Source organism: Papilio machaon, chromosome 6 (genome assembly GCF_912999745.1).
Source record: "Papilio machaon chromosome 6, ilPapMach1.1, whole genome shotgun sequence".
Lineage (NCBI taxonomy): Eukaryota > Metazoa > Arthropoda > Insecta > Lepidoptera > Papilionidae > Papilio > Papilio machaon.
The window spans coordinates 3,297,128-3,321,408 of NC_059991.1; the positions used below are offsets into that span (position 1 = coordinate 3,297,128).

The following is a 24,281-nucleotide window of genomic DNA, read 5'->3' on the forward strand; positions in this document are numbered from 1 at the left end:
GTAAAAGTATAAAATATATAAAATGTTATTATATTATATTAAGTATCTTAAAGATAAAATATAAAGTAGAAAGACTTCTAGTATTTTCGGAGATCGTGGAATGTTTACCATAAAAACATTTCCAAAATATACACACGAGCAACAGAACATTAATTATACAATTCTCTTAGGAACATTCATCACTCATTAAAAGTACTGTTACTCTGTTAAGTCCAACTAATACGTCTACAATTATGAAAACATAGGAAATCGGACTTGTAATTAAAGTAGAGAGAATTAGTGGTAGATCTCGCAACAACAATATTTGTTGGGTGCACAAATGGACCGGGTCAACTGGTGCAATAACACGACCACATCCAAAACACCCGTCAAGCGGAAGCATTTCCGCGTTGCGTTGATGAGTGTGCGTGCCGTTGACCTAATTTTCGTCCATGTTCTCTTCACACTCTTTTCTTGTAAGGAAATGATGGTGAGAAAGGGACGTAAATTTAACGGAGGATGGGATGGATAGGAAGGGGAAATATCCTCTTTCTTTGCGTCCCCTCCTCCGTTGATTTAAGTTAGGCATTTGCAAATGCTGATATTCTTAGGCTGTGGTCGCTTGGCAATTTCCGCAAATTCCGGTAACCGCTTGCTTGTTTGCCACCTTATTATATAAAAAATACCTAATTACGGAACATTCACTTTCATGCTACAGATAAAAATGGAAAATATTTCCAGATAAGAAAGACCTCGTGAAAACGAAAGGAAGTTGTTGGATGCGAAAAGGACATGACTCCATATTATGTATGGTTTTAAAGAATACATCATCATATTAACAGTTCTCCATACTAATGCAGCACTTTCATACAGCAGCTGTAGCTCACAGTGGTCTTAGAACAACAAGTAGCTTTTTTTAAATCAAAAAAACTATCTACTATGAGCGAAAGTCTACGCATTCTTTTAGAAATACGTAAAGTAAATTATGATAAGTAATGAATAACATGTTTTGAGAGTATTGAAACAAATAATTTATATGTTCAGCTATTCACAAGTTTTTTTTTTATACCAAAAGGTGGCAAACGAGCAAACGGCCACCTGGATTCGCCGAAATAGCGAGGCGACTGTTGCACATGGACATCCACAAATGCAGATGCGTTGCCTACCATTAATCAACGGAGAAGAGGACGCACAGAAAGAGTATATTTCTCCTTCCTATGCGTCCCCTCTTCCGCCAAATCCACTTCCCCTTTCCATCCTATCCTAATACGAAAAGGGTGGGAAGGGAAAGAGGACTAAAATTAGGCCTCCGGTACCACACTCATCAGACGAAACGCGGAATTGCTTCCACTTCACGCCTGTCTTCTGTGTGGTCGTGGTATTGCACCGGTCGACCCGGCACCCAACAAATATTGTTGTTGCGGGATCTACCACTGTTAGATTTATTCAAAAATAATTAAAACTAGTTTAACTAAGAACCTTACTTTTAAACCTTTATATACTTAACTTATCTTTGGTTTCTGAGAACAAAATCCCTGTGTAAAACATATCGTCATGCCTCTTATTATCCTTAACAAGACAGATATAAGAGACAATATGTTTTTTACAAGGATTTTTGGCGTTAGAAACCGACATTTAATAATTAAGACTGTATTAATTATTTTCTAGGGTAAAATATTGAGAGATTGTAAACCTTAACTTTTAAATACAACATCATTTTAAAGATTATTTTTCGGAGTTAATTCAAGAGGTTATCCTTTTGCGTCTGTTTAAATTAAACTGTATGCATGTTTATCCGCTTGCAATATATCAGTGAATTAACTAAGATAGTTATTTTAATAATTTCTTTGTTAACAGATATTTCAAAGTATCTGTTATCACGGAATTTTAATTGTCCGCATTAGCTACGAGTAATCTAACAATATGTTACAATATCAATTATTGTTATTTCATTTCAGACACAATCAATATATAAGAGTTGAATTTTCTATTTTATGTATCAGTATTCTTTAATAACCGATCATTCTAACAGCTCATAAAAATATATTTAAAATGTGTTCAAAGGTAATTAGAAAAAGTAGTAATATTACGGGCCGCAGTCATACTTTGTTCATCCAAATATTTAACTATGGGGATTGGTGACAATTTTATCTGTACCTAGATAAATGTTAAATTTGTTTTCATGTAAAATATTTTCATTGACATTCACAGATGGTGATTTTAGTCTTCGCGTTGGTGATGTTTGTGCATACCCAAGCGTATGAGCATGCGTTTTCATCTAATCACATAACACGTCACGACGGACATCACCATGAAGTTTCCCATGGACATGGCCATCATCATGACTATTACGTGCGTATATTGTACATCTTAATATCAGAGTGATAAAATACTTAAAGTGTTATTGTTCAAAGTTACACTCTGTAAATAAGAATATTGACACATTATTGACATGGATTCTTCGCCTGGATTCATATTTAAGTAGCGCCTGGCATAAGTCAGAAGCATATGCAGTTGCTATAAATTAAAAAATCTAATATTTACTCATTTCTTTCACTACTTAAACAAAATTCTTCTTTCTTTCCAATTGCAGACTCATCCTAAGTACGAGTTCGAATACAAAGTGGAGGATGGACACACGGGTGACAAAAAATCGCAGCATGAGCATCGCGACGGGGATGTAGTGAAGGGAGGCTATTCTTTGCACCAGCCCGATGGCTCTCACAGACATGTACACTATCATGCTGATGATCATTCAGGGTAAATACAAAAGACTATTCACGTATTTTCCTATACTTAGCTCCTTGAAATATTGCACTTACTATTTCAGCTTTAAACACCCTCTTGTCAGATGTACATGTATTTAATTTAAACTTACAATGTTATTTTACAGCTCCCAATTTTTTCATAATGTTATTGGTTCCGTGTAAAAATCGTTTATTTATTTGTTTCAGTTTCCACGCCGATGTGAAATACAGCACTCATCATGAAGTACCAAAACATCATTATTGATTGCTGTTGTATTGAAAATGATATTGAATATGGAATCTTTCTTTGAACAACAAAATAACTGTATTATTTAATTAAATTGTTGTATTCCTTCACCTGACTGAAAATAAAATGTTGCTAATTATTTAGTCGTCTTATTTTATTAAGTGTTATGCAAAAGTCGTGAAGAAATCTTTTATTAGGAACTTATTCAAGAAGAACAAGATATAAGGCAAATACGCCGTCATCTAAAGTAGCGTCGTTAGCTATATAATAGATTAACTTAGGCAAATAACTTCAATCCTACCTGATGTGACGTAGATACATGTTTCGAACTAATTTGGTACTCACATCATAAAGTAGATAATATACCCGGTAACGTTTTCCAATCTTAAACCATACATATCTAACCCATTCAAGAAAATAGTGAATCTACAATAAGCTAAGCCAAGTAAATAGCCAAGCACTAAGAAAGAATTTTATTTAACCCATGCCCTAACGGTCTAAAGTGGGGAGAGTGGTTAATGGTTATACATGCTAAGGTGGAATAATTCGCATAATAAATAAATAATTCGCAATAGGTTTCACATATAGTGGTGTTTTGAACATTCCTACCAATTTAGCTCTATGCGAATTTTTCTAGGTACCTTTTCATGTTTAAATTGGCCGAAATAATTTGAATCGTAATCTCAGAAACGGTTTTTTTTTTTATTGCGGGATCGATGGGGACTTTCAGGATACACGTATCATGGTTTTTAGAACAATTCTAACAATTTTTAGATCTTTGCGAAGATTTAACCCTTCATCGTTATCAGCTCACTATAAGTCGTCGAATAAATATGCATATCGAGGGGTGAAAGGCATTTGTTTGCATTTGCATATGCATATCGAAAATAGAAAAATTGGTACATGGCGGCATTCGAACCAATGGCCTGCAGATTACAAGTCAAGTGTAACCCCTGAGCCACCGACGCTCTTAACTTTAATCATTAGCTTCGCTTAATTTGACTGCGCTAATTATAGTAAATCACGAAATAAAGAATGTTGCAACTGAGGTGGGTTGGAATTAAGTTCAGTAATTTTAGTTAAAACGATATTTATAACAACTTATCAATCGATGTGTTCCATTTCACTTAAGTAAACTATTTTACTCGACTGCTATATACATGCTATATACTAAAATGTACTTTCGGGTATGTATGGTAACATGTAAATAGTATCTGAGAGTTATAGAAGTTATGGAGATTGTCAACATACATAAATGAACGCTTTATTATTTGACAACATATATCATTCATCTTAATTCATATTTGCATTGAATTTTCCAAACAAACATCGAATTGCAAGGCGACGTAATTTAATTAATTAATAACAAATTAATTTATAACGAAAATGTCATATAGTTGTTGTAATTAATTATTAACGTGGATGTGTGCGACCCAGTCAACTTTGCCGCCATAATTAGACGCATTTTGTTGAATTGCGTTGCTCAACACAACTGTGTAGATTTAATAAATACTATAAACAAAATATGTGTACTTGTCACAAGCATTTAAAATTAATAATTAACTTTAAAGTTAACTTTAAAAGAGCAACCTAAACGTATGTACCCCTAGTACTCAACGTAAACATTCTACTCAACGTAGATTTTCTTACTTCAATTTATATAAAATAAAACTACAAAACTTTATAAATATATTACATAGTGGCATGGACAATTATTCAGTTGAAAAAAGAAACATAATTTTTTTGCTTGGCGTGATTTTTTAATTTGTTTTAAAAGTTAACATAAGCAGCGCAAAGATAAATAAATTAATTTTATCTGTGAAATTCTAATTTTTAAAGGTCACAAAAAATTTCTCATCTATATTCTGATTTTCTTTTTTCTCTTTTTTCTAAATTAATATTACGCTGATAATAGTTATGGTGATGATGATGATGATGAATATTGCGTTGCCTAGATTTAAAAAAGTTCATAGTTTTTAATGTAGGTTTCTGATCGTTAGTTATATTTTTTTAAATTTTATCACGGAGGGAAATGCTACTCAGTTCATATGCAGTAATGTTCTTAAAAAAATGCTTCCACCGTTTAACTTTTCAAATAAAATTACATCATTATGATATTTACTACATTATAATTTTAGTTTCATTATTTGAAAAATCCACCGCAAATTGTATGATTACACAATAAATTTTAGACGATATTTTTTTTCGTAATTTAATGCATTACCGGCGGATACTTAAAATTATTGTTGATCACGGAATTTGAGAGTATTTAGACACGGTAATCTATTAACTTGTTACGATAACAATTAGTGTTGTTTAATCACTCTTAGAAACGATATAAAAGTGTGCGAGATATTTATTAACATATCAGTATACTACAAACCTTAGAAGAACAACTAAGAACAAAGTTAACCAAAATGTTTTCAAAGGTATTGTACAAAAGTTCAATGAATATTTATGTTTCAATTTTTTTATTAAAATTATTGTTTTATGTAAAGCTTTCTTCAGTGGAAAAATATTATGAATATTTTGTACTTTCAGATCTTCATTTTGTCGGTCGCTCTGATGACTATCGCTAACGCGTATGATCACGCGTTTTCATCTAATCATATCTCTCGCCATGACGGACATCACCACGAAGTACACCATGGGCATGACCATCATCACGATTATTACGTATGTTTTGTAAAAAATAGTTTATACATTGACAGTGGCAGTGGATTTGACGGAGGATGGCACGCATAGGAAGGGGATATATTCTCTTTTTGTGGGTCGCCTCGTCCGTCTTGCAAAACGAATGTCTATGGGCAGCGATCGCTTCGCTATTTCGGCGCATCACGCGGCCTTTTGCTCGTTTGCCACCTTATAATATATAAAAAAGTATTCTATATATGTATACATATATACAAACCAAGCGTTATTTTACAGACTCATCCTAAGTATGAGTTCGAGTACAAAATAGAGGACCACCACACTGGAGATATTAAATCGCAGCACGAGCACCGTGACGGCGACGTTGTGAAGGGTGGCTATTCTCTGCACCAGCCCGACGGCTCTGTCAGACATGTTGAATACCACGGTGACGATCACAGCGGGTAAGAACTAATATGGCTCTGTAATGTTTGCCTTTTACCCGAGCCGAGGCTCCTGAGGAAGTCCTCGAGCCTAGTTACTCGTAAACGAGGTTTAGGCTAAGCGCCGTCTGCACCCGGCCACCTCAAGCTCTACAGTGACTACTCTTATTTTGCTTTTTTATCTTAGTAAAGAAGATGAATGCTATCTGTCAACAACTGACAATGTATTTTTGAAGTTTAATGTATTAGTGAAGATAGTGGTTTTGAAAAAGAGTAAAAGTATGTAGTGTATATTTAGTAAAACATATTTTTTATGTTTCAGCTTCCACGCCGATGTGAAACACAGCACCCACCACATTGTGCCCCATCATCATCATCATCATGATCATTACTAAATTATGTGAATTAAAACAAAATGTCTTATGTCCGTTTCTTCTGTTGCTTACAAAATGTGAAATAAATAAAATACATGTTAATAACTTTAGACTTTCTTTTTCAATAATCTTTCTAAAAATGAAATTGATTTGATAATAAGTGCTCCTCTTCTTCAACTAACGTGTAAAAAAGGCAGCTATCAGGGAGGAATGGCGGCGGCTTGTGAAGGGTCACTGATACATCATGATCACCACTAGTCTGAAACTGCAGCGATGAAGAAAAAGATAATCTAATCGGAATACTACATAATATTTATTACAACTTTGACCAAAACTGCCAGGGGGAAAGTAGCATTATCTTTTTCGGGGAGACAGTCCAAGACATAATTTTCGAAACTCCGTTTCAATATAGTTGAACAGTGAACTGAGCTGGTCTTATTACTTACCTGGCCCCGTCCTAAATTCTAAATCTACACCGAAGTGATTACTTCGGTGTAGATTTAGAAGCACGAATGCTGTAGCTTGAATCAAGTAGTTTATGACAAACAAACACTTCCCTCCGTGAAGCAAATGTTATGAAGCAATTACTGCACTCCATGCGAAGAGTTTCGCAATTTGAAGATTAATACAGATATAAAACTTCCCAAACATGATAATATCTAAAAAAAACAGCTCGGAAGACAAAAATTATGTTTAATTATTTATCCTATAATAATAACTCAATCGGGGGGAGCGAAGAGAGCCCCTTGTGTTGTCCCAGATTGTTTACCGTTTTGTGGTACATTTTACTTATAAACTATTTTTCTTTCATGTTTGGGCTTTGGCAGAGTAATTTCATTGAATTTCTAGGGAATGAAAAGAGGACTGAAATTAGGTCTCCGACATGCACAGTTATTAGGCGAAACGCGGATTTGCTTCCACTTCACGGCTGTCTTCTGTTTGGTCGTGGTATTACACCGTATCATTAAGATAGGCAGAGGGGGAAGAAAAATTGTAATGACACATATGTACAAATATTATGAAAAAAAAAAAAATAGAATGCATCCTAGCACCTTTGCGACACAATTTTTATCGAGGAAAGATGCTACCGGCGCGGGCGTACAAAAACGAACTTCGTCTATCGTCACCCTTATAATTTTGTTGTGGATAAAGTAAGAAGATTGATTTTTACGATGATTTCAAATAGTAACTTGAACACAATGAGGTGTCAGTATTTATGAGGACGAGCAGAGAGAGCCCTATAATATCCCACAATGTTTGCAGTTATGTAGTACACATTACTAAGTAACTATTACTCTTCCAGATTTCCCTTTGAGTCCAGTAATTTAATTTTTTTAGATGTCCCTTCTATTGTAAAAGTCTTATTTTATACTAAAAAAAGAAGATTTTATTGCACTAGAATGAATATTACGGTGTAGTATGATGATAAGTGTAATGAATATTAACTTACATAATGCACAGAAATAACAAAATGTATTAATTTAGGCAATATTTTTATTTATTTCCATATTTAAAATACAATACAAATATCTGTAATAGTAACACTAATGATGATGATGTGGCACAATGTGATGGGTGCTGTATTTCACGTCCGCGTGAAATCTGAAAAAGAAAGAATACTTTTGTTAACTTAAAAAAATTAAACCATACCATAATGTTTAAAATCTTATATTTTCAAAGCAATGTAAGTACCACCACTTTAAACACGACTTTAAATTTCTTCAACATCTTACTTGAAGAGGTTTCAGTTCCCTTTATAATGTTTCTTTTCGTATATTCCAATATTCAAAATATCAAAAAAAACTTGTGATGAATTTTATACTTCATAAAGGAAATGTAGTCACTCATGATATTTTACCCGGTATGATCATCAGCATGATAGTGCACATGTCTGTGAGAGCCGTCGGGCTGGTGCAGAGAATAGCCTCCCTTCACTACATCCCCGTCACGATGCTCGTGCTGTGACTTAATATCGCCCGTGTGACCATCCTCCACTTTGTACTCGAACTCGTACTTAGGATGAGTCTGTAGTTTCAAAATTTTCATTAGTTAGAAAAACATTAATTTAATAATATTAAAATCTGCTGTAGCCTAACTTGCTGCACAAATGTCTAGTTCGATCAGTGAAATACCACGACCACACAAAAGACAGACGTGAAATGGAAGTATTTCCTCGTTTTATCTGATGAGTGTAGTGGCTTTGGCCTTTTCTAATATGTAATAAATGTATCTTAATAGAGGAAAGGATAAGAGAATATAGGAAAAAGGAATATTCCTTTTCTGTCATTACTCTCTTCTCTTTATTAAGTGTGAGAAACGCAAGAAAAACTCTTGAAAATAAGCTGCAGATCAGCAAATTTTCTAGTTTTTGGTGGCTACAGATATTAGGTGACCCTCTTGCTCACCTGCCACTTTATTCTAATACACTAAATTAAGGAAAAATAACTTGCATAATAATCATGATGTCCGTGGTCATGTCCATGCACAGCCTCGTGATGTCCGTCGTGCCGTGAGATATGATTCGATGAGAAGGCATGCCCATAACCCTGCACTGCCACTACGACGACGAGCAGGACCAAACAGGAGACCTGAAAGTTGATAAAATAAGTAAAAAAAATACTGTTTCAATCGAAAAAATAAAATTTTGTTTTGGAAACAAAAGTTATATTTTTATTTTGTTAAGACAACTTTTTAGTATAATTTTAGAGAATAATACCTTGGTAAACATATTGTTTGTATCTAAAGCACTTTGAAACTGATGAATATGTCATAGATCTCAAGTCTTTTATAAAAAGGCAATGCCATTTTATCAAGGTTGTTATAATTTCACGCAGTAAAATTATGAAAGATAGAAAATCCACGCAAGACTTGTATTTTGTGAGCTGCCAACAAATTTAAACTTTCCAAATATTCCAAACAAGATATTTAGATGAAATTTAATAATACAGTCAAAATCTGTTATAACGACATCGAAGGGACTACTCATATTGAGTCGTAAAAACCGATAGTTGTAACAACCGGTGACAGGTATTAATAGGAAAGATATGTATATAACATTCAGCCAGGACCTTTGATTTTGGTCAATTTAACCGGTATGTTGTTCTAAACGATGTCGCCATAAACGGTTTTGACTGTATTTATATCGTTTTAATTAGTATTGAATGAAAATTTCATATTGAATTCTAATCGAGCTTCATTTGTTATAATAAAATCTATTCGATATTGACAGATTATGCAAACATACAATTGTAGGTATGTAATTTAATGTAATTAAAATAATAACATATAATATCATTAATAAATAACAATACATTCCATTTCACTACTACATTACATTATTAATACATTTTATTAATACTTCGGAAAATATTAACGTTTCACATTACGATTTCTAGAATGAGTAAACATTCAAATTCATGTTACGCTTTCACTGTTACAATGTAAGTATTAAAAGTATCATTAGAAATTTAACGACTGGTATTAACAATAACCCTGAACAATCGTTTTTTTGGTATATAAACCGTGTATTTTATGGAACAGATATTAGTGAATTGCTAGAATTACAAGAACAAATATCAATAACAAAATGTTCCCTAAGGTATGATTAGATATTTTTACCTTCTTTATTGTGTTGTTTTATCTATAAATTCATTTTTTTTTTCTTTTTAAAGGTTCTGTGCTTCGCTGCCATAACAGCAGTAGCGTTTGCCCAATATCACGGTCATGCGTTCTCATCAAATCACATCTCACGTCATGACGGTCATCACGAGGCTGTGCACGGACACGATCATGGACATGTTGACTATTATGTAAGCTAAATACTGAACAGCTTTTTATAATCATTAAACATTTGCTTCAATAACCCATGTGATGTAAAGTGATGATGTGGTTGAAAGATACGGTCGGACGTCTACCGCATTAGTTTACCAACACTTGGTTAATCTTGTTAATCGATAAATAGAACAACTGTGTTATAAATACACGTGCTTGGTGCTTTAAATTACCAAGCCTATTGAATTCTAAACAAGATTATCTACGAGTATATGTCTCATTTTTATAATTAAAACCCGATACTGCTGCTAAGTTTGAATGATATTTATAATCTCTGTTATTTTGGCACCGTTAGTTAACGAATATGTGATTGTCAAACCTACAGATTCATACAATAATACATTATTAATTTCCCTTTACTCTTTTGCTTCCTGTATAAACTAAAGGGACACAGTTTTGTCTCTTCCGACGAGGAAAATTAGTTCATACTTACTGTTCTTTTCAGACTCATCCAAAATACGAGTTCGATTATAAAGTAGAAGATCACCATACTGGAGACCAGAAATCACAGCATGAGCACCGCGACGGTGATGCAGTGAAAGGAACTTATTCATTGCATCAGCCAGACGGCTCTGTCAGACATGTGGAGTACTACGCAGATGATCACACAGGGTAATTATTAACAATCAATTTGTTGTAGTACAATGTTCTTTTTGATTTCCGTAATACTTCTTAATGTGTTTTTTTTTTTCACAGATTTCATGCAGATGTGAAGTACAGCACCCATCATCTTCATCACCATTATTGAATTGGATAAAGTCACCCATAGTTTACCGGAATATGGTGTTAAGTGATGATGTGTCAAATAAATTCAAATCTTTTATATTAAAAGCACCATGAACAACAAAATATCTACTATAAAGTTTTTAAATAAAAACTAAGACTAGAAACAATTTGTTATTTTTCGCTGCATTCCTTAGTACAAAATTAATATACATCGAGTAATATTAGTGTTGCCTTCTCCAAGAAGTCTTTGTTATTTCGTCAGAGCTGTATTTCCTATTTAATTAATACATGGCAAAGGAAAATATAGTGCCGATTAAAAACAAACAGTTCACAATTCACCTCCTTATCCTAGAGGAGTAGGCATAGATTATGGACTTCCATCCTCCTCCGTAGTAATACCAATCCATTCACTGCAAACGGCGCGAGTCGATTTCGGGACGCAAAGCTATCTTACTATCTTACTAATATTATAAATGTAAATGTTTCGTTGGATGCATGGATAGATAGATGGATGGATGGATGTTTATTTTAAAGTATCTCCAGAACGGCTCAACTGCTCTTGCTGTAATTTGGCATAGATGTAGCGCATGGTCTGGAAGAACACATAGGCAACTAATGAAGATTTTTTAATTCCGCGCAGACGGAGTCGCGGGCGACAGCTAGTCTTCTATAAGTACTTATGTATTTAGACATAAATATCACAACATGAACTAAAATAATTGATCGAGGACTTAAAAATATCCCCAAACGCGGTCCCAAAACGCGAAAAATATTAATTATAAAAAATCATAATTTTAAGGTGATTTGTGTTTTTTAAGGATTTCCCGTTTATGATTTTTTGTTATACTTTTGGAAAAGTTTTCATAGATTTTTTTTTGTTTGTTATCCTTTTTACCTTCATAGATACCATTTTTTTATCACTGGTTTTTTTTTAATTTTTAATAGTAACATACAAATTAATATTTTATTCAGTATTGTTATTTAAGTATTACACTTTTCAAACATAAAGTTGTTATGAAAAGAATTTATAGCATAAATGTTTATTTTTGTGCAGTTTTTGATTTTCTTCTTTTTAAAATTCATAAATAAAATATATATATGGGGCATTCCATGCCAAATCATCCGACCGATTGGATTTGCATCTCTGATTTCGCTGAAATTTGGGCATCTTTTTATACCCTTCGAAAAAGGTTTCTATGAATTTTTTCAAATTTTTTCATTCAGCCAATCGAGATATGAATTTTTGAAAATTTCGCCTATATTTTTTTTAAATAGCCATAACTTGGTGAAAAATTGTCCGATTTGGGATTTTTTTATTTTAAATTTTGTGTTTTTTGATGAACTTTTTGAAAAATTTATGCAAAAAATTATTCATCATAAATTTGATTGTTTTTTTTTTCATTCCAAAGTTAAAAAACGAATTTTAAGATTGTTTGTATCCTTCAAATTTTTTTAAAAAATTCTCAAAAATTCTACTCTTCAAAACACAAATTTTAAGCCCAGTCTCGTAATGGGATAATAATGGGTTATAATTTTTTTTAGCTAAAACTATCACAGGTACACAAAAGTATCATTGCGTTATACCAAATACAGATGGATCACTCACAATGAAACTGATTTCTTGCTCAAATAAAACTTATTGATGTAAAATATTCAAAGGCCAGAAAAAATTAAAAAAAACCTTTAAAAAAATTAAAAAATTCTACTCTTCAAAACACAAATTTAAAGCCTAGTCTCGTAATGGGATAATAATGGGTTATATTTAATTTTTAGTTTTTAAATTAATTTTTTTTTTTCTGTTTTTTTTTTCACTATTTGTATATTACTGGCGGCTTTATCAGATGAGATTCGAAAAAAATCATACATCAATATAATAAATAATTGAAGTCAAAATTTCAATTTCTAAGGTAAATTTTATTTAATTTTTAAAGTTTTTTTTTATTTTTTTCTGGCCTTTGAATATTTTACAAGAATAAGTTTTATTACATATATAGAACATAATCTGGAAGAACACAGGGTACTAATTAAGTTTTTTTAATTCCGCGCGAACGGAGTCGCGGTCATAGCTTGTTATTATACTTTTTAATAATAATAATTAAGGGAGTTAGTCTTTTACACATTCATTTGTTTACACGTACGATTATTAAAAAACGTATTTTAAATATTTGTGTATTTTAAGTCTTTATTGAACAAAAATTTATTATACATAAATCAACAGTAGGTAACTGTAACCATTTTCTTAATTAAAAATACTGAATAGGAGAGAAAAAAAATATCGTAACATTTAGTGGTGATGATGAAAATGATGGGTGCTGTATTTAACATCCGCATGAAATCTGAAAAGTTAGAGAAAAAAAAGATCATCGGATGTAAGATTATAAGAAATATCTTTCTCTAAACAATTTAAAGTAAAAGCAAGCAGCGAACACACCTCTTTGTCAAAGACCAACGACGCATCTGCCCCGTTGTCAAAGTAACATTCTATAAGCAATGTCGGTAATCGAAATGTCAAAAATGTATGGAATTGACAATAACTTTTCATATGTCACTTGCGTGTATTTTTCTTGTACATTGTGACATACTTTGTCGATTCTACGTCCAATAGCGATAATAAAATGTTACATTGTCTACGGGGGCTGCACTTTCTCTGGTGTTGCAAAAGGGCATCGGTGATAACTTAACATTGACGGATCACTGCTAATTTGTCCCTTTTAATATTCAATAAAAATATGAGTTTTACCCGCTATGGTGGTCCGCATGATAGTCCACGTGTCTATCTGAGCCGTCCGGCTGGTTCAAATAGAACCCGCCCACAACCACGTCGCCGTCACGCTGCTCGTGTTGTGACTTCTTATCGCCAGTGTGGTGATCCTCTACTTTGTACTCAAACTCGTACTTTGGACGAGTCTGTTTAAATAATATTCAGTTTTAATTTTACTGATTGAAAATCAAATACTTTACAGTAGTTAGCACTTTACAAACTCCACACATTTATTCAACAAATTTGATCAACCCGTGTATGATAAGGCGTTTGCAGAATATCACAACTGTACTAATTTTATGATGCTACATACATAATAATCAAGGTGATCGTGTCCATGACCATGGCCGAGCACAGTCTGGTGATGTCCGTCGTGGCGAGAGATGTGATTGGATGAGAACGCGTGACCATGATCTTGAGCTACCACTGCTGCGACGATAACGGTAATGAACAATATCTGCAAATTAAAATATAATAGTATAATATTAAGTATAATTATATATTGCTAATATTGACTATGGACGTTTTATTATAATAATCAAAATAGTTCTTTTTTGAAATTTTGAATCACTGAATGGGCTTAGAATAATTAATACTTTTCATAAGCGTATGCTAACCTGAGAGAACATATTGATTTATTTATGCGTGAGTAACTAGCGTTTTACTGCAAAACGAAAAACAATACTGATGTATGTAGAGCAGTATTCGTGATTTTTATACTAATGTCACCATAACATTTGCAACGATATTTTGATCAAGGTTGCAATAGTTTCGTATTGGATAATTTCTAAATTAATCTAAGAATTTATACGTGAAACATTAAGAATTAAAATTTATATTGTTTATTAGATTTTTTTATAACATAAGGGGGCAAACGAGCAATGGGAATACCGAGGTGTTCATGGAAGCCCACGGATATCTGCAAAACCAGAGGAACCGCAGTTGCGTTGCCGGCATTTGAGAAGGCCTTATTAGGTTGATAAAGTTGCAAAACAGTTATAGAATACTCAGAAAGAGGGGGGAAGGGGATCAATCCTAATGACTTTGCAATTTACAAATTACCATGTGAACTTTAATTTCGTGATGATGAGCGTTTGAATATAATATAGTAAATGAAATAGCGTCGTGTCGTAGAGATATAAATATTAGTACTAAATGAAGATGGCAATTAATAAATTAAATTTCTAAATAACAAACATCATAAATCAATGGCACTCTTCGAAAGATTTAATTACTTTTCATAGTATTGTTTAGAAAACAATATTAAATGCATTCAGGTTTAGCAACACTTTTTTCTGTCGCAAGCTATTTTCTAAAACAATTTACGTACGTTTATGAGAAAACGTAGCCTTGAAATTCAGCATGAATTTAGATATAAAAATTCCAGTTAGCGTGATTGACATATCATTCAACTACGTGATCTTCAAGTAACAATATCTTGTAAAATCAGTAAAATTAAAAATGAGTTCTAAGGTATTTATTACATAAAATATAGAAACATTATTTTAAGTTGATAAATCGACTTTTTTAAGAAGACTGGATATTTTTTGCAGGTCATTTGTCTTGCGGCAATAGCCATATTCGCTGTTGGTCTTAGCCATGCACATGATGATGGCTATTCATCTATACACATCACTCGTCACGACGGTCACCATCATCCCGTACATGTCCATGGCCACGGTCATCATCATCACCATGACTATTATGTAAGTACTTTTATTCACCAGTTCCATATTAATTCATAAGCCATGCTCTCTTGCAAAACATATAAAGCCGTTAACTAGATTCGCTGTCATCAATTCATGATTCCAATATCATCAAACCATCAACAATCATCCAATTACAAGAATTTATATAACGATATCTATTTTTATATCATAAGTTAGCAAACGTGTAGGTAAGCGACCACCTGATTCGCTGAAATAGCAATGCAACCGCTGCCCATAGACAGCCACAATTGCAGATCCGTTGTCTACCTTTAATCGACGCACAGAAACAGATAATTCCCCTTACTATGCATCCCCTTCTCCGACAAATCAAGATCCCAATACAAAATGTTGTTTTTAAACACCGCTGTTACGTATCCAATGTATTTGGATAGTCGAAACGTAAGCAACGACCTTTTACCAGGCACAACAAAGCTCACAAACCAACCCTCATTCTAATATCAAAATTTTATTAATGTTGCGGTTATTCACTCTACTCCTTATTTTTAGGGAACATGTAATTTTAATATTTTTTTTATTATTTTTAGACACATCCTAAGTATGAGTTCGAATACAAAGTGGAAGATCACCACACGGGCGACATAAAGTCCCAGCATGAGCACAGAGATGGCCACAAGAGCGAGAGCGGGTACTCCTGGCACGACCCTCATGGCACTGTTAAAGTGACAAAATATGACTCTCACCATTAAGACTGAAAGAAACGTCTTACTATTTGTACCATCAACGGAGGACTCATATATTCTTAACATAATTTTTTTTATAAAATTAAGCCCGTCAAATACGTTTTTACCCTATTCACAAGTGGGTAATGTTTTGTGAATTTTGTTTTGATTGTTGTATTAGATTGTTGCAATAAAAATAATATCTAATTTTTTAGTTTTTTTCGAGAAAGTGTTCGTCTACCCTAACCAGTTTAATCTTGACAAAGAACTATTTATCTTCGAGTAGAACTTTTAGCTGTCGAAAAATATCTGTTTAGATAAAATAAACATTAATTAATAAAACATAAAATAAACATAGACAATACATAAAAAAACATAGTAAATTATGTAACACATTCCTTTGCGGACGTTACAAGTGTGGTACATTGATAAAAAAAGTGTTAAAGTGTAACGGCAATTTTTTTGATTGGTGGAAATTATTGACACCAATTAGCAACGCATTCGAGAGCCGAAACAAAACCGGCTGGTGTTACAATTTCATTGACCGCAGATAAATTTGGTTATGTAATGTTACCAAATAGTGCATGTTTAATTATAGAACATTATTATATATTTAATATTCACAAAGATGTAAAAATTGAAATAAGCTTTATTTAATCATCTTTTAAACCAAAGGGCGTAAACGGGAGAGAGTAGCAGTTCAAAACATGTAGGTATTTCTGGTAAACAAAACCATGACAACGCAAGGAGAGGTATAAATAAATAATAAATACTTGTTAAAAATCTATTGTGTTCTAATTTATCTTACCTGAAATTTTATATTTCATTGGAACATATTTTAATAGTCTAAATACTACTCCTTTTTTATAATTTTTGATAGCTTAAGATCTTTGAAAAAGAACATTTATTCAGATTTTATTCAATTAGTAAAGTGGCAATAAATGAAAGCATAATAGAAAACATAAGCAAGAATTGTTTCAATAAATTATAAGTCCAAAAAATACTAGTAATTTTAATGCTAATCAGATAAAAATAATATTAGTCATGAAAATTTTGTACTTATTGGTTCCTAAAAAATAAAATATTTTATAACATGCTTTGCATAACTTGTCCTTAAATAGATAGAAGTAGCAAATCGAGATAATACGAAAGCTGTAACTTTTAACACGTCGACCTTGCAACTGATAAAATGGATACAATATATAAAAGGAAGTTACTATAAATCCGTATCAGTTACTTACAAACATTATACAAGTACAATGTTCACAAAAGTGAGTGAAAATATAATGAGCAAATTATATCCAGATTTTATATTTATTTCATTGTAACCAGTAACAGCAAATCTATGATTTCTCCGAGTCCATGAAATTTAACTATTTATGAAAATTTTAAAATAAAGGATACATACTTCAGTAATTTAGTAAACCGCAATAAATAAATTATTCGTTACAGATCGTAGCTTTGAGCGCCGTCCTGGCAGTGTCTGCGGCGGGTCTCCTGCCCCAGGCTCACTACTCCTCAGCGGCGGCGGTATCCTCCCAGAGTATCGTGCGCCACGACCAGCCACAGGCCATCCACGCTGCTCCCCTTGCCTACCAAGCCTCTCCCATCGCCACCTACGCGGCTCCCGCCCGTATCTCCGCTGGACATGCCGTGTCCTCTCAGACCATCCTGCGTCACGAGCAGCCGCGTGCCGCGTACGGCATTGCTCCCCTAGCGTACGCTGCCGCACCTGCACACTACGCCGCGCCCCTCATCAGCCACGCCGCTCCCGCCACTAGGCTTATCGCCGCCCAGCAAGATGAATACGTAAGTTGAAAACATGTTACTGTAAATTTGTTTAAATGTTTGTGGTTTTGGAGGTATTAAAGTTGTTATTGTTTTTCTTCAGGCTCACCCCAGATACGACTTTGCGTACTCCGTGGCCGACGGACACACTGGTGACAACAAGTCGCAGCACGAGAGCCGCGACGGCGATGTTGTGCACGGTGACTACTCGCTCCTCGAAGCTGACGGCTCAGTGCGCACCGTGCAGTACACGGCCGATGCACACAACGGATTTAACGCGGTCGTCAGCCACTCAGCTCCAGGGCGCCACGCCGTTTCAGCACCCGCACATGTTCTCGCCCATTATTAGACTAGATCTAGAATAGACCAAGACTTTTGTTACTATTTATTAAATAAAACAAAATATATGTGTAGTATCAAGTAAAATTAAGTTATTAATTTCTGACCTTATTATATTCCTTGTATACTTAATAAAATAAAGAAATAGCGCCCGTGTCCCAGAGAGGTTATTAGAAGTTACATATAGTATAAATTTTGCTTCTCGTACGAGTCCCAATTTATGCATGGAAATTCGCTCAACCAAGCTCCTGCAAACACTGCTTTAGCACATTAAATAATAGACTGAACAGAGAATTCAATTGAATTGTTGTAAAAAAAAGAAAATATTATAGTTAAATTATTATTTTCATATTTCTTCAATCTGTTATTGGGTCATGGATTGTGAACGGCATTCCTGGCATCAAGGTGACAAATAGGACGTAAAATGTTAATAATTACAAGCAATTTTTTTTTATGTTAACGAATAATCAAATAAAGAACGAAAATTAAAAAATCCACTTTATTTTCTGTTTTGATCTTTCCCAGTTTTTTATAGCTGTTTCTCCCATAATCCAATTAATAAACAAAATTAAGATAAAAGAACAAAAGGATTTACATAATATGATTCTTTATTGTTTAAATTCGTAGTGTTAATTTCAAATGGATGGAGTACCATTATCGCACGGCACTGCCGCTTTCATATACATTGTAATCCCTAACATGCCGACAAAACATAGACTACAATAATCTAATATCAGTCTATAAATCTTAAAAAACAAACTAGTTTTCATGACCGCTGTTTGGCTTAATGCTCTGCTAAGCCACGAAACAAATTAAAATCCAGTTTTCATCATGATGTAGGTTATTTATACCTGTTCTTTTCAATATTATTAAAGTTTAATATACACGAATAAAAGGCGTGCTTCTAAGCCCCTTAAAATTTGCCTTTTTTTTTGCTTACGTAGGCTAAACCGTTAGAGTTATAAAAAATAACGTGTGAGAGAATCGTAGAAATCAAAAAGTGCTACATAAAAGTCAGCAATGGTGTTTTTTATCTTTTAATGTTTTCTCACAATAACTACTTATTTATTAAGAAAAAGCGATTGAAAATCGCACGTTATTTGCGATTTAATTTTTTCGGTTTTAATATTAATCCTTATCAAAACAATAATAAATTTGTTCATTATCAGGAGAATTAAATGTACATTAAAATTGTCTTCACACTTTATTTAATTTAGAAGTTAACACAAACAAAAATAGTAACCGAAGAAGAAATTCGCGGGCCGTTCGTGCCCGCGTTTACAAGGTTTTACTAATCCGTATGATCATCACTGAGAAGGATAGTACTGATTATATTAGAAAATAGATCAGATGTATATTCTTTGCCACTCGGGCAAATCCAGAGCTCTATTAACAATAAGTGGCCTCCGGGCAAAATGCTTTTAACATGTTAATAAAACAATTAATTTAATCAGTAATATATGAGGTTAGATTTATTTTAATTAAAATTGAAGAACAGAATGATAATAATTTTATGACATAATTATAAACATTATTTGTATTTCATTCATTATAATTATATATGAATTAGAAGTATTTAACAATTTACAACATTTCCTATAAACAATATTGTTCCCGCTATTGCTGTTAGTTTTTTATTGTTTGATATATGTAAACAAATCGACCAGTACTTGAGAAACTATTTTCAGATTAATTCCTTGATCCCTTGAAAGATTATTCTGTTTCAATATTTTCGACTTTCACAAGCTACATTTTACAATTTTTACTTTTTATTTTAAAAATATTCTATGACTTATACTTACATAGAGTACTTTCACACAGACCACAATGAATCATGTCAAACTGCTCTTGACTTGTCGACCTTGCGATTCTTAAAATTTACTAACTATAAAAGCTCTCCAAGCAATGAAAGAATTATCAGTTGATTTTTATTGACTTTAGCACCATGTTCTCTAAAGTAAGTTAATAAAAATAACGATGCGTATTGCATGCGATATTTAATTATTAATAACAATAACCTAATAATGATTTGTTACAGATCATAGCTTTGAGCGCCGTCCTGGCGGTGTCTGCGGCGGGTCTCCTGCCCCAGGCCCACTACTCCTCAGCAGCGGCTGTATCCTCCCAGAGCATCGTGCGCCACGACCAGCCGCAGGCCATCCACGCCGCTCCCGTCGCCATCCACTCTGCTCCCCTCGCCTACCAAGCCGCACCCATTGCCACCTACGCGGCTCCCGCCCGTATCTCCGCCGGACATGCCGTGTCCTCTCAGACCATCCTGCGTCACGAGCAGCCGCGTGCCGCTTACGGCATCGCTCCCCTAGCATACGCCGCCGCACCCGCACACTACGCCGCGCCCCTCATCAGCCATGCCGCCCCCCTCATCAGCCACGCCGCCCCCGCCGCTAGGCTTATCGCTGCGCACCAAGATGAATACGTATGTTTTATTAAAAACATAAACACAATGATCACAATAACTAATATTCTCAATGACCTCTTTTAATAAACTTATTTTTATTATAGGCTCACCCGAGATACGATTTCGCGTACTCCGTGGCCGACGGACACACCGGCGACAACAAGTCGCAGCAGGAGAGCCGTGACGGCGATGCCGTGCACGGCCAATACTCGCTGCTGGAGGCCGACGGCTCCGTGCGCACCGTGCAGTACAGCGCCGACGACCACAGCGGCTTCAACGCTGTCGTGACCAACTCTGCGCCCGCGCACCACGCCGCTCCTGCACACGCAATCCTCGCTCATCACTAAACATTGTCAATAGCCAATCTGCCTCTTTGTGATAATTAAGTTATTTAAATATGATATTAGATTTTAATAAAAGCTAAAATTTAATCAAAATACGAATTTTCTCTTTGACAAGATAATGTTTATAAACCTATGATGGTATACCTTTCTATTATGCACGTTGCGATATATGCAGCAAGCAAAAAAAAAAACAATAAGTAAGAGATTATTAATGAATTTACGGTGACGAAACAGTTAGGATAAAGCCGGAACATAAATTAAGTTAAGAATAGCACTCAAAACTGAATGTCGTTTAAGCAAAATGGAATTGAACTTACAATATATTACAAAGCCACATATGTACATAAAAACATATGCTCTCGCGCGAAAAATATGTCCCATTTGAGTCATTGAATTATAAATTAGCACCCGCCATTATGTTTTAAGTTTCCGTTTATCAGCAATCAAGTATTGTTAAAAAATAAAGAACACTATGTTTTTAATTAGTGGGCTATTTACAGATATAATCACTGTTGTACATAAATATAGCTTTACGTACGATAGTTGTCATATCTACCAGCAGGTGTTGGTATACAACATCTATGCTATAAGTTATACAACTTTAAGCATACCAGTTCTTAAATTAAAAGCTCATTACATGGATAATCTTACTTCTTACTAATCTAACTTATAACATTATTAAAAATACGATGGTTTAGATGGATGGATGTTTGTTAGCAGGTAAATCCAAACAGGCTTAATGTATCTGGATGAAATTATATATATTAATAGACTGTCTAGTGTCAGTGACTGTCTAGAACAAAGTACAGGCTACTTACATTGTTTTTTTTCTTCCGCGCGGACGAAATCGCGGTCAATAACTAGTTCTTGTACAAACTACTGTTATCTCTAAAAATATTTAAACGATTTTACCTACACTTCGTAAATCGATCTTCGTAAATAAGTGCAACAATTTTAATTTACGGTATATGTCAACGCTTACAATAGGTATCATTAATACTCAATTTTTTTTTTACTGTAAAACAAAATGAACGTGACTGAATGCAAGGAAGAACGCAGTCAAGTAATAAAGAAATTATTTTTAATAATCTTACAAGAAATTTATCATTTCTACTATCATCAACTAGCTACTCTAGAATACTATAAACTCAGTGTTCCCGCTGCTCGTTTGCCCCCTTCTCTTATAAATATAAAAAAACTAAATACTCCTTAAATGATGTGAAGTTACTTACAAACTTCGATAATTTTTCTTATAACTACTGTATTATTTTACGAATCTTTTGTACGATGTTCTGAAGACAACGAAGAAGGTTTATGACATAAAGATTTTACTAATATTATAAATGCGAATGTTTAGATAGATGGATGTTTGTTAGTACTAGGAATCACCAGAACAGCATATCTCACTGAAATTTGGTCTAGATGTTGAACATAGTCTGGAAGAACACATACACTAATCATTAGGTTTTTTTAATTTCGCGCGAATGGAGTCGCGAGCAACAGCTAGTATGAAATAAAATAATGAATCTTATTGTAGTGTGACATTAATTTGTTTATTAAGACATATGTCGTTTATCGTTTGTTTCTGAGACCGAAGTCCACGTTTAAAACATACTGTTATCTCTGTTTTGTCAAAGGTAATGACAGGGATGACGATATGTTTTATACAGAGATTTGTGACTCAGAAACCAACGGTAATTAATATATTTTAACTTTCGAATTGCAATGCATATCCGGTTTAGCCCAAAACTAATTAAATAAAAATTAATAAATATAAGGAACGACGCCATAACGTTATAACAACGAAAACCAATTTGAAGCCGAAAATTTGCTCCTATTTAGGAACGAGAAAGCCTACCTATTTAATACGCATTAAAATCAAACAAGTTAAGGCAAGTCACTGAGCAAGAAAGCATATACCTATATTCACAGTCCAAATATAACTGATATGTCATTGCAGAATAAACTGTTGGAACAATAGTAAAAGTGTATTTTAAGTTATTATTTCACCATATAAGAAGTAAATCACGCTCAGGTAGCTTTTAACCTGTCGACCTTGTTAATGCCGAAATTTAGCTACTATAAAAGCTCTGTGACCAATGCAAGCTTTATCACTTGATTTTTACATCCGGTCAAACCATGTTCTCCAAAGTAAGTTTAACGAAATTCTTTTGTTTAGCAACGTGTAGGATATATTTATTTAATTGTGATTTCATGATTGATATAAGTACATATTACTTTAATTTAAAGAAGTTTATTAAAATTAATAATTCGTGATTTTCTTACCTTTTACCAAATTAGTTTTTTTAATAGGCGATTTAAAAAAAATTACACAGAAAACGCATTGCAAATATATAGATAAAAAATTAACGATTTCTAAACATTGTTTGATATTCTTTATAGTACTGTGTATTGACAGATATCTAAAAAATAATACATTTTACAGATCTTAGCACTTAGCGCCGTACTGGCCGTAACCGCGGCGGGTCTCTTGCCCCAGCCACACTATTCCTCAGCTGCCGCTGTCTCCTCCCAGAGCATCGTGAGGCACGACCAGCCGCAGGCTATCCACGCCGCTCCCGTAGCCATCCACGCCGCTCCCCTCGCCTACCAAGCCGCTCCCATCGCCACCTACGCAGCCCCTGCCCGTATCTCTGCCGGACATGCCGTGTCCTCTCAGACCATCCTGCGTCACGAGCAGCCGCGTGCCGCGTACGGCATCGCTCCCCTAGCATACGCTGCCGCACCTGCACACTACGCCGCGCCCCTCATCAGCCACGCCGCCCCCCTCATCAGCCACGCCGCCCCACTCATCAGCCACGCCGCCCCCGCCGCTAGGCTTATCGCTGCGCACCAAGATGAATACGTAAGTAGAATACGTGTTGCTTACTATAATTTTATTTTAATCTCTGTGATTTTTGAGGTATTAAACTTGTTATAATTTTTCTTCAGGCTCACCCCAGATACGACTTCTCGTACTCCGTGGCTGACGGACACACCGGCGACAACAAGTCGCAACAGGAGAGCCGCGACGGCGACGCCGTGCACGGCCAATACTCGCTGTTGGAGGCCGACGGTTCCGTGCGCACCGTGCAGTACAGCGCTGACGATCACACCGGCTTCAACGCGGTCGTGACCAACTCTGCGCCCGCTCACCACGCCGCTCCTGCACACGCAATCCTCGCTCATCACTAAACAATAAACATTGTCAATAGCCAATCTGCCTCTTTGTGATAATTAAGTTATTTAAATATGCTAATTTT

General features: G+C 34.4%; 6 protein-coding genes across 7 annotated transcripts; 5 read left to right on the forward strand and 1 right to left on the reverse strand.

Annotated features, from left to right (window-relative positions):
• Positions 1-2,015: 2,015 nt before the first annotated feature.
• Positions 2,016-6,471, forward strand: LOC106716525 (histidine-rich glycoprotein). The gene is made up of 9 exons (XM_045678394.1): positions 2,016-2,043; positions 2,191-2,331; positions 2,573-2,739; positions 2,934-2,970; positions 3,171-3,199; positions 5,345-5,402; positions 5,515-5,649; positions 5,902-6,068; positions 6,370-6,471. Exons 1-9 carry the CDS (start codon positions 2,032-2,034, stop codon positions 6,440-6,442), a joined length of 819 nt encoding a protein of 272 aa, XP_045534350.1. The 5' UTR covers positions 2,016-2,031; the 3' UTR covers positions 6,443-6,471.
• Positions 6,472-7,947: 1,476 nt separating this feature from the next.
• Positions 7,948-14,427, reverse strand: LOC123721084 (histidine-rich glycoprotein-like). Its single transcript, XM_045678395.1, has 7 exons — positions 14,357-14,427; positions 14,053-14,196; positions 13,719-13,885; positions 13,302-13,314; positions 8,872-9,009; positions 8,280-8,446; positions 7,948-8,023 (listed from the first exon to the last, which is right to left on the reverse strand). The coding sequence occupies exons 1-7, from the start codon at positions 14,366-14,368 to the stop codon at positions 7,966-7,968; spliced, it is 699 nt and encodes a 232-aa protein (XP_045534351.1). The 5' UTR covers positions 14,369-14,427; the 3' UTR covers positions 7,948-7,965.
• Positions 9,980-11,095, forward strand: LOC106716567 (cuticle protein 7). Its single transcript, XM_014510098.2, has 4 exons — positions 9,980-10,019; positions 10,093-10,230; positions 10,698-10,864; positions 10,949-11,095. Exons 1-4 carry the CDS (start codon positions 10,008-10,010, stop codon positions 10,998-11,000), a joined length of 369 nt encoding a protein of 122 aa, XP_014365584.2. The 5' UTR covers positions 9,980-10,007; the 3' UTR covers positions 11,001-11,095.
• Positions 14,428-15,148: 721 nt separating the features above from the next.
• On the forward strand, positions 15,149-16,252 carry LOC106716568 (cuticle protein 19-like). Its single transcript, XM_014510100.2, has 3 exons — positions 15,149-15,212; positions 15,293-15,445; positions 15,994-16,252. The coding sequence occupies exons 1-3, from the start codon at positions 15,201-15,203 to the stop codon at positions 16,153-16,155; spliced, it is 327 nt and encodes a 108-aa protein (XP_014365586.2). The 5' UTR covers positions 15,149-15,200; the 3' UTR covers positions 16,156-16,252.
• Positions 16,253-17,364: 1,112 nt separating this feature from the next.
• LOC123721067 (cuticle protein 7-like) lies at positions 17,365-18,314 on the forward strand. Its single transcript, XM_045678329.1, has 3 exons — positions 17,365-17,399; positions 17,581-17,937; positions 18,020-18,314. Exons 1-3 carry the CDS (start codon positions 17,388-17,390, stop codon positions 18,263-18,265), a joined length of 615 nt encoding a protein of 204 aa, XP_045534285.1. The 5' UTR covers positions 17,365-17,387; the 3' UTR covers positions 18,266-18,314.
• Positions 18,315-20,175: 1,861 nt separating this feature from the next.
• Positions 20,176-24,213, forward strand: LOC106716524 (cuticle protein 8). 2 transcript variants are annotated; one of them, XM_045678327.1, is made up of 4 exons: positions 20,176-20,212; positions 20,294-20,656; positions 23,519-23,884; positions 23,971-24,213. In XM_045678327.1, exons 1-4 carry the CDS (start codon positions 20,201-20,203, stop codon positions 24,211-24,213), a joined length of 984 nt encoding a protein of 327 aa, XP_045534283.1. In that variant the 5' UTR covers positions 20,176-20,200. The 2 variants fall into 2 exon arrangements, with proteins under 2 accessions (XP_045534283.1, XP_045534282.1); XM_045678326.1 differs by lacking the exons at positions 23,519-23,884; positions 23,971-24,213 and adding an exon at positions 20,779-21,071 and having other exon boundaries at positions 20,294-20,692.
• The last annotated feature ends 68 nt before the right edge of the window (positions 24,214-24,281 follow it).

Bases quoted from the DNA above. Each gene is read 5' to 3' on its own strand.
- LOC106716525 (XM_045678394.1), top strand. The intron at 2,971-3,170 runs GTACCAAAACAT...ATCTTTTATTAG, and splicing joins AATACAGCACTCATCATGAA to GAACTTATTCAAGAAGAACA. The intron at 3,200-5,344 runs GCAAATACGCCG...TTAACATATCAG, and splicing joins CAAGAAGAACAAGATATAAG to TATACTACAAACCTTAGAAG.
- LOC106716567 (XM_014510098.2), top strand. The intron at 10,231-10,697 runs GTAAGCTAAATA...TGTTCTTTTCAG, and splicing joins ATGGACATGTTGACTATTAT to ACTCATCCAAAATACGAGTT. The intron at 10,865-10,948 runs GTAATTATTAAC...TTTTTTTCACAG, and splicing joins TACGCAGATGATCACACAGG to ATTTCATGCAGATGTGAAGT.
- LOC123721084 (XM_045678395.1), bottom strand. The intron at 8,447-8,871 runs GCAAGTTATTTT...TTGAAACTACAG, and splicing joins ACGGACATCATGATTATTAT to ACTCATCCTAAGTACGAGTT. The intron at 8,024-8,279 runs GTAAAATATCAT...TTTCTTTTTCAG, and splicing joins CATGCTGATGATCATACCGG to ATTTCACGCGGACGTGAAAT.
- LOC106716568 (XM_014510100.2), top strand. The intron at 15,446-15,993 runs GTAAGTACTTTT...TATTATTTTTAG, and splicing joins ATCATCACCATGACTATTAT to ACACATCCTAAGTATGAGTT.
- LOC123721067 (XM_045678329.1), top strand. The intron at 17,938-18,019 runs GTAAGTTGAAAA...GTTTTTCTTCAG, and splicing joins CCGCCCAGCAAGATGAATAC to GCTCACCCCAGATACGACTT.
- LOC106716524 (XM_045678327.1), top strand. The intron at 20,657-23,518 runs GCCGCTAGGCTT...CTCTTGCCCCAG, and splicing joins TCATCAGCCACGCCGCCCCC to CCACACTATTCCTCAGCTGC. The intron at 23,885-23,970 runs GTAAGTAGAATA...ATTTTTCTTCAG, and splicing joins CTGCGCACCAAGATGAATAC to GCTCACCCCAGATACGACTT.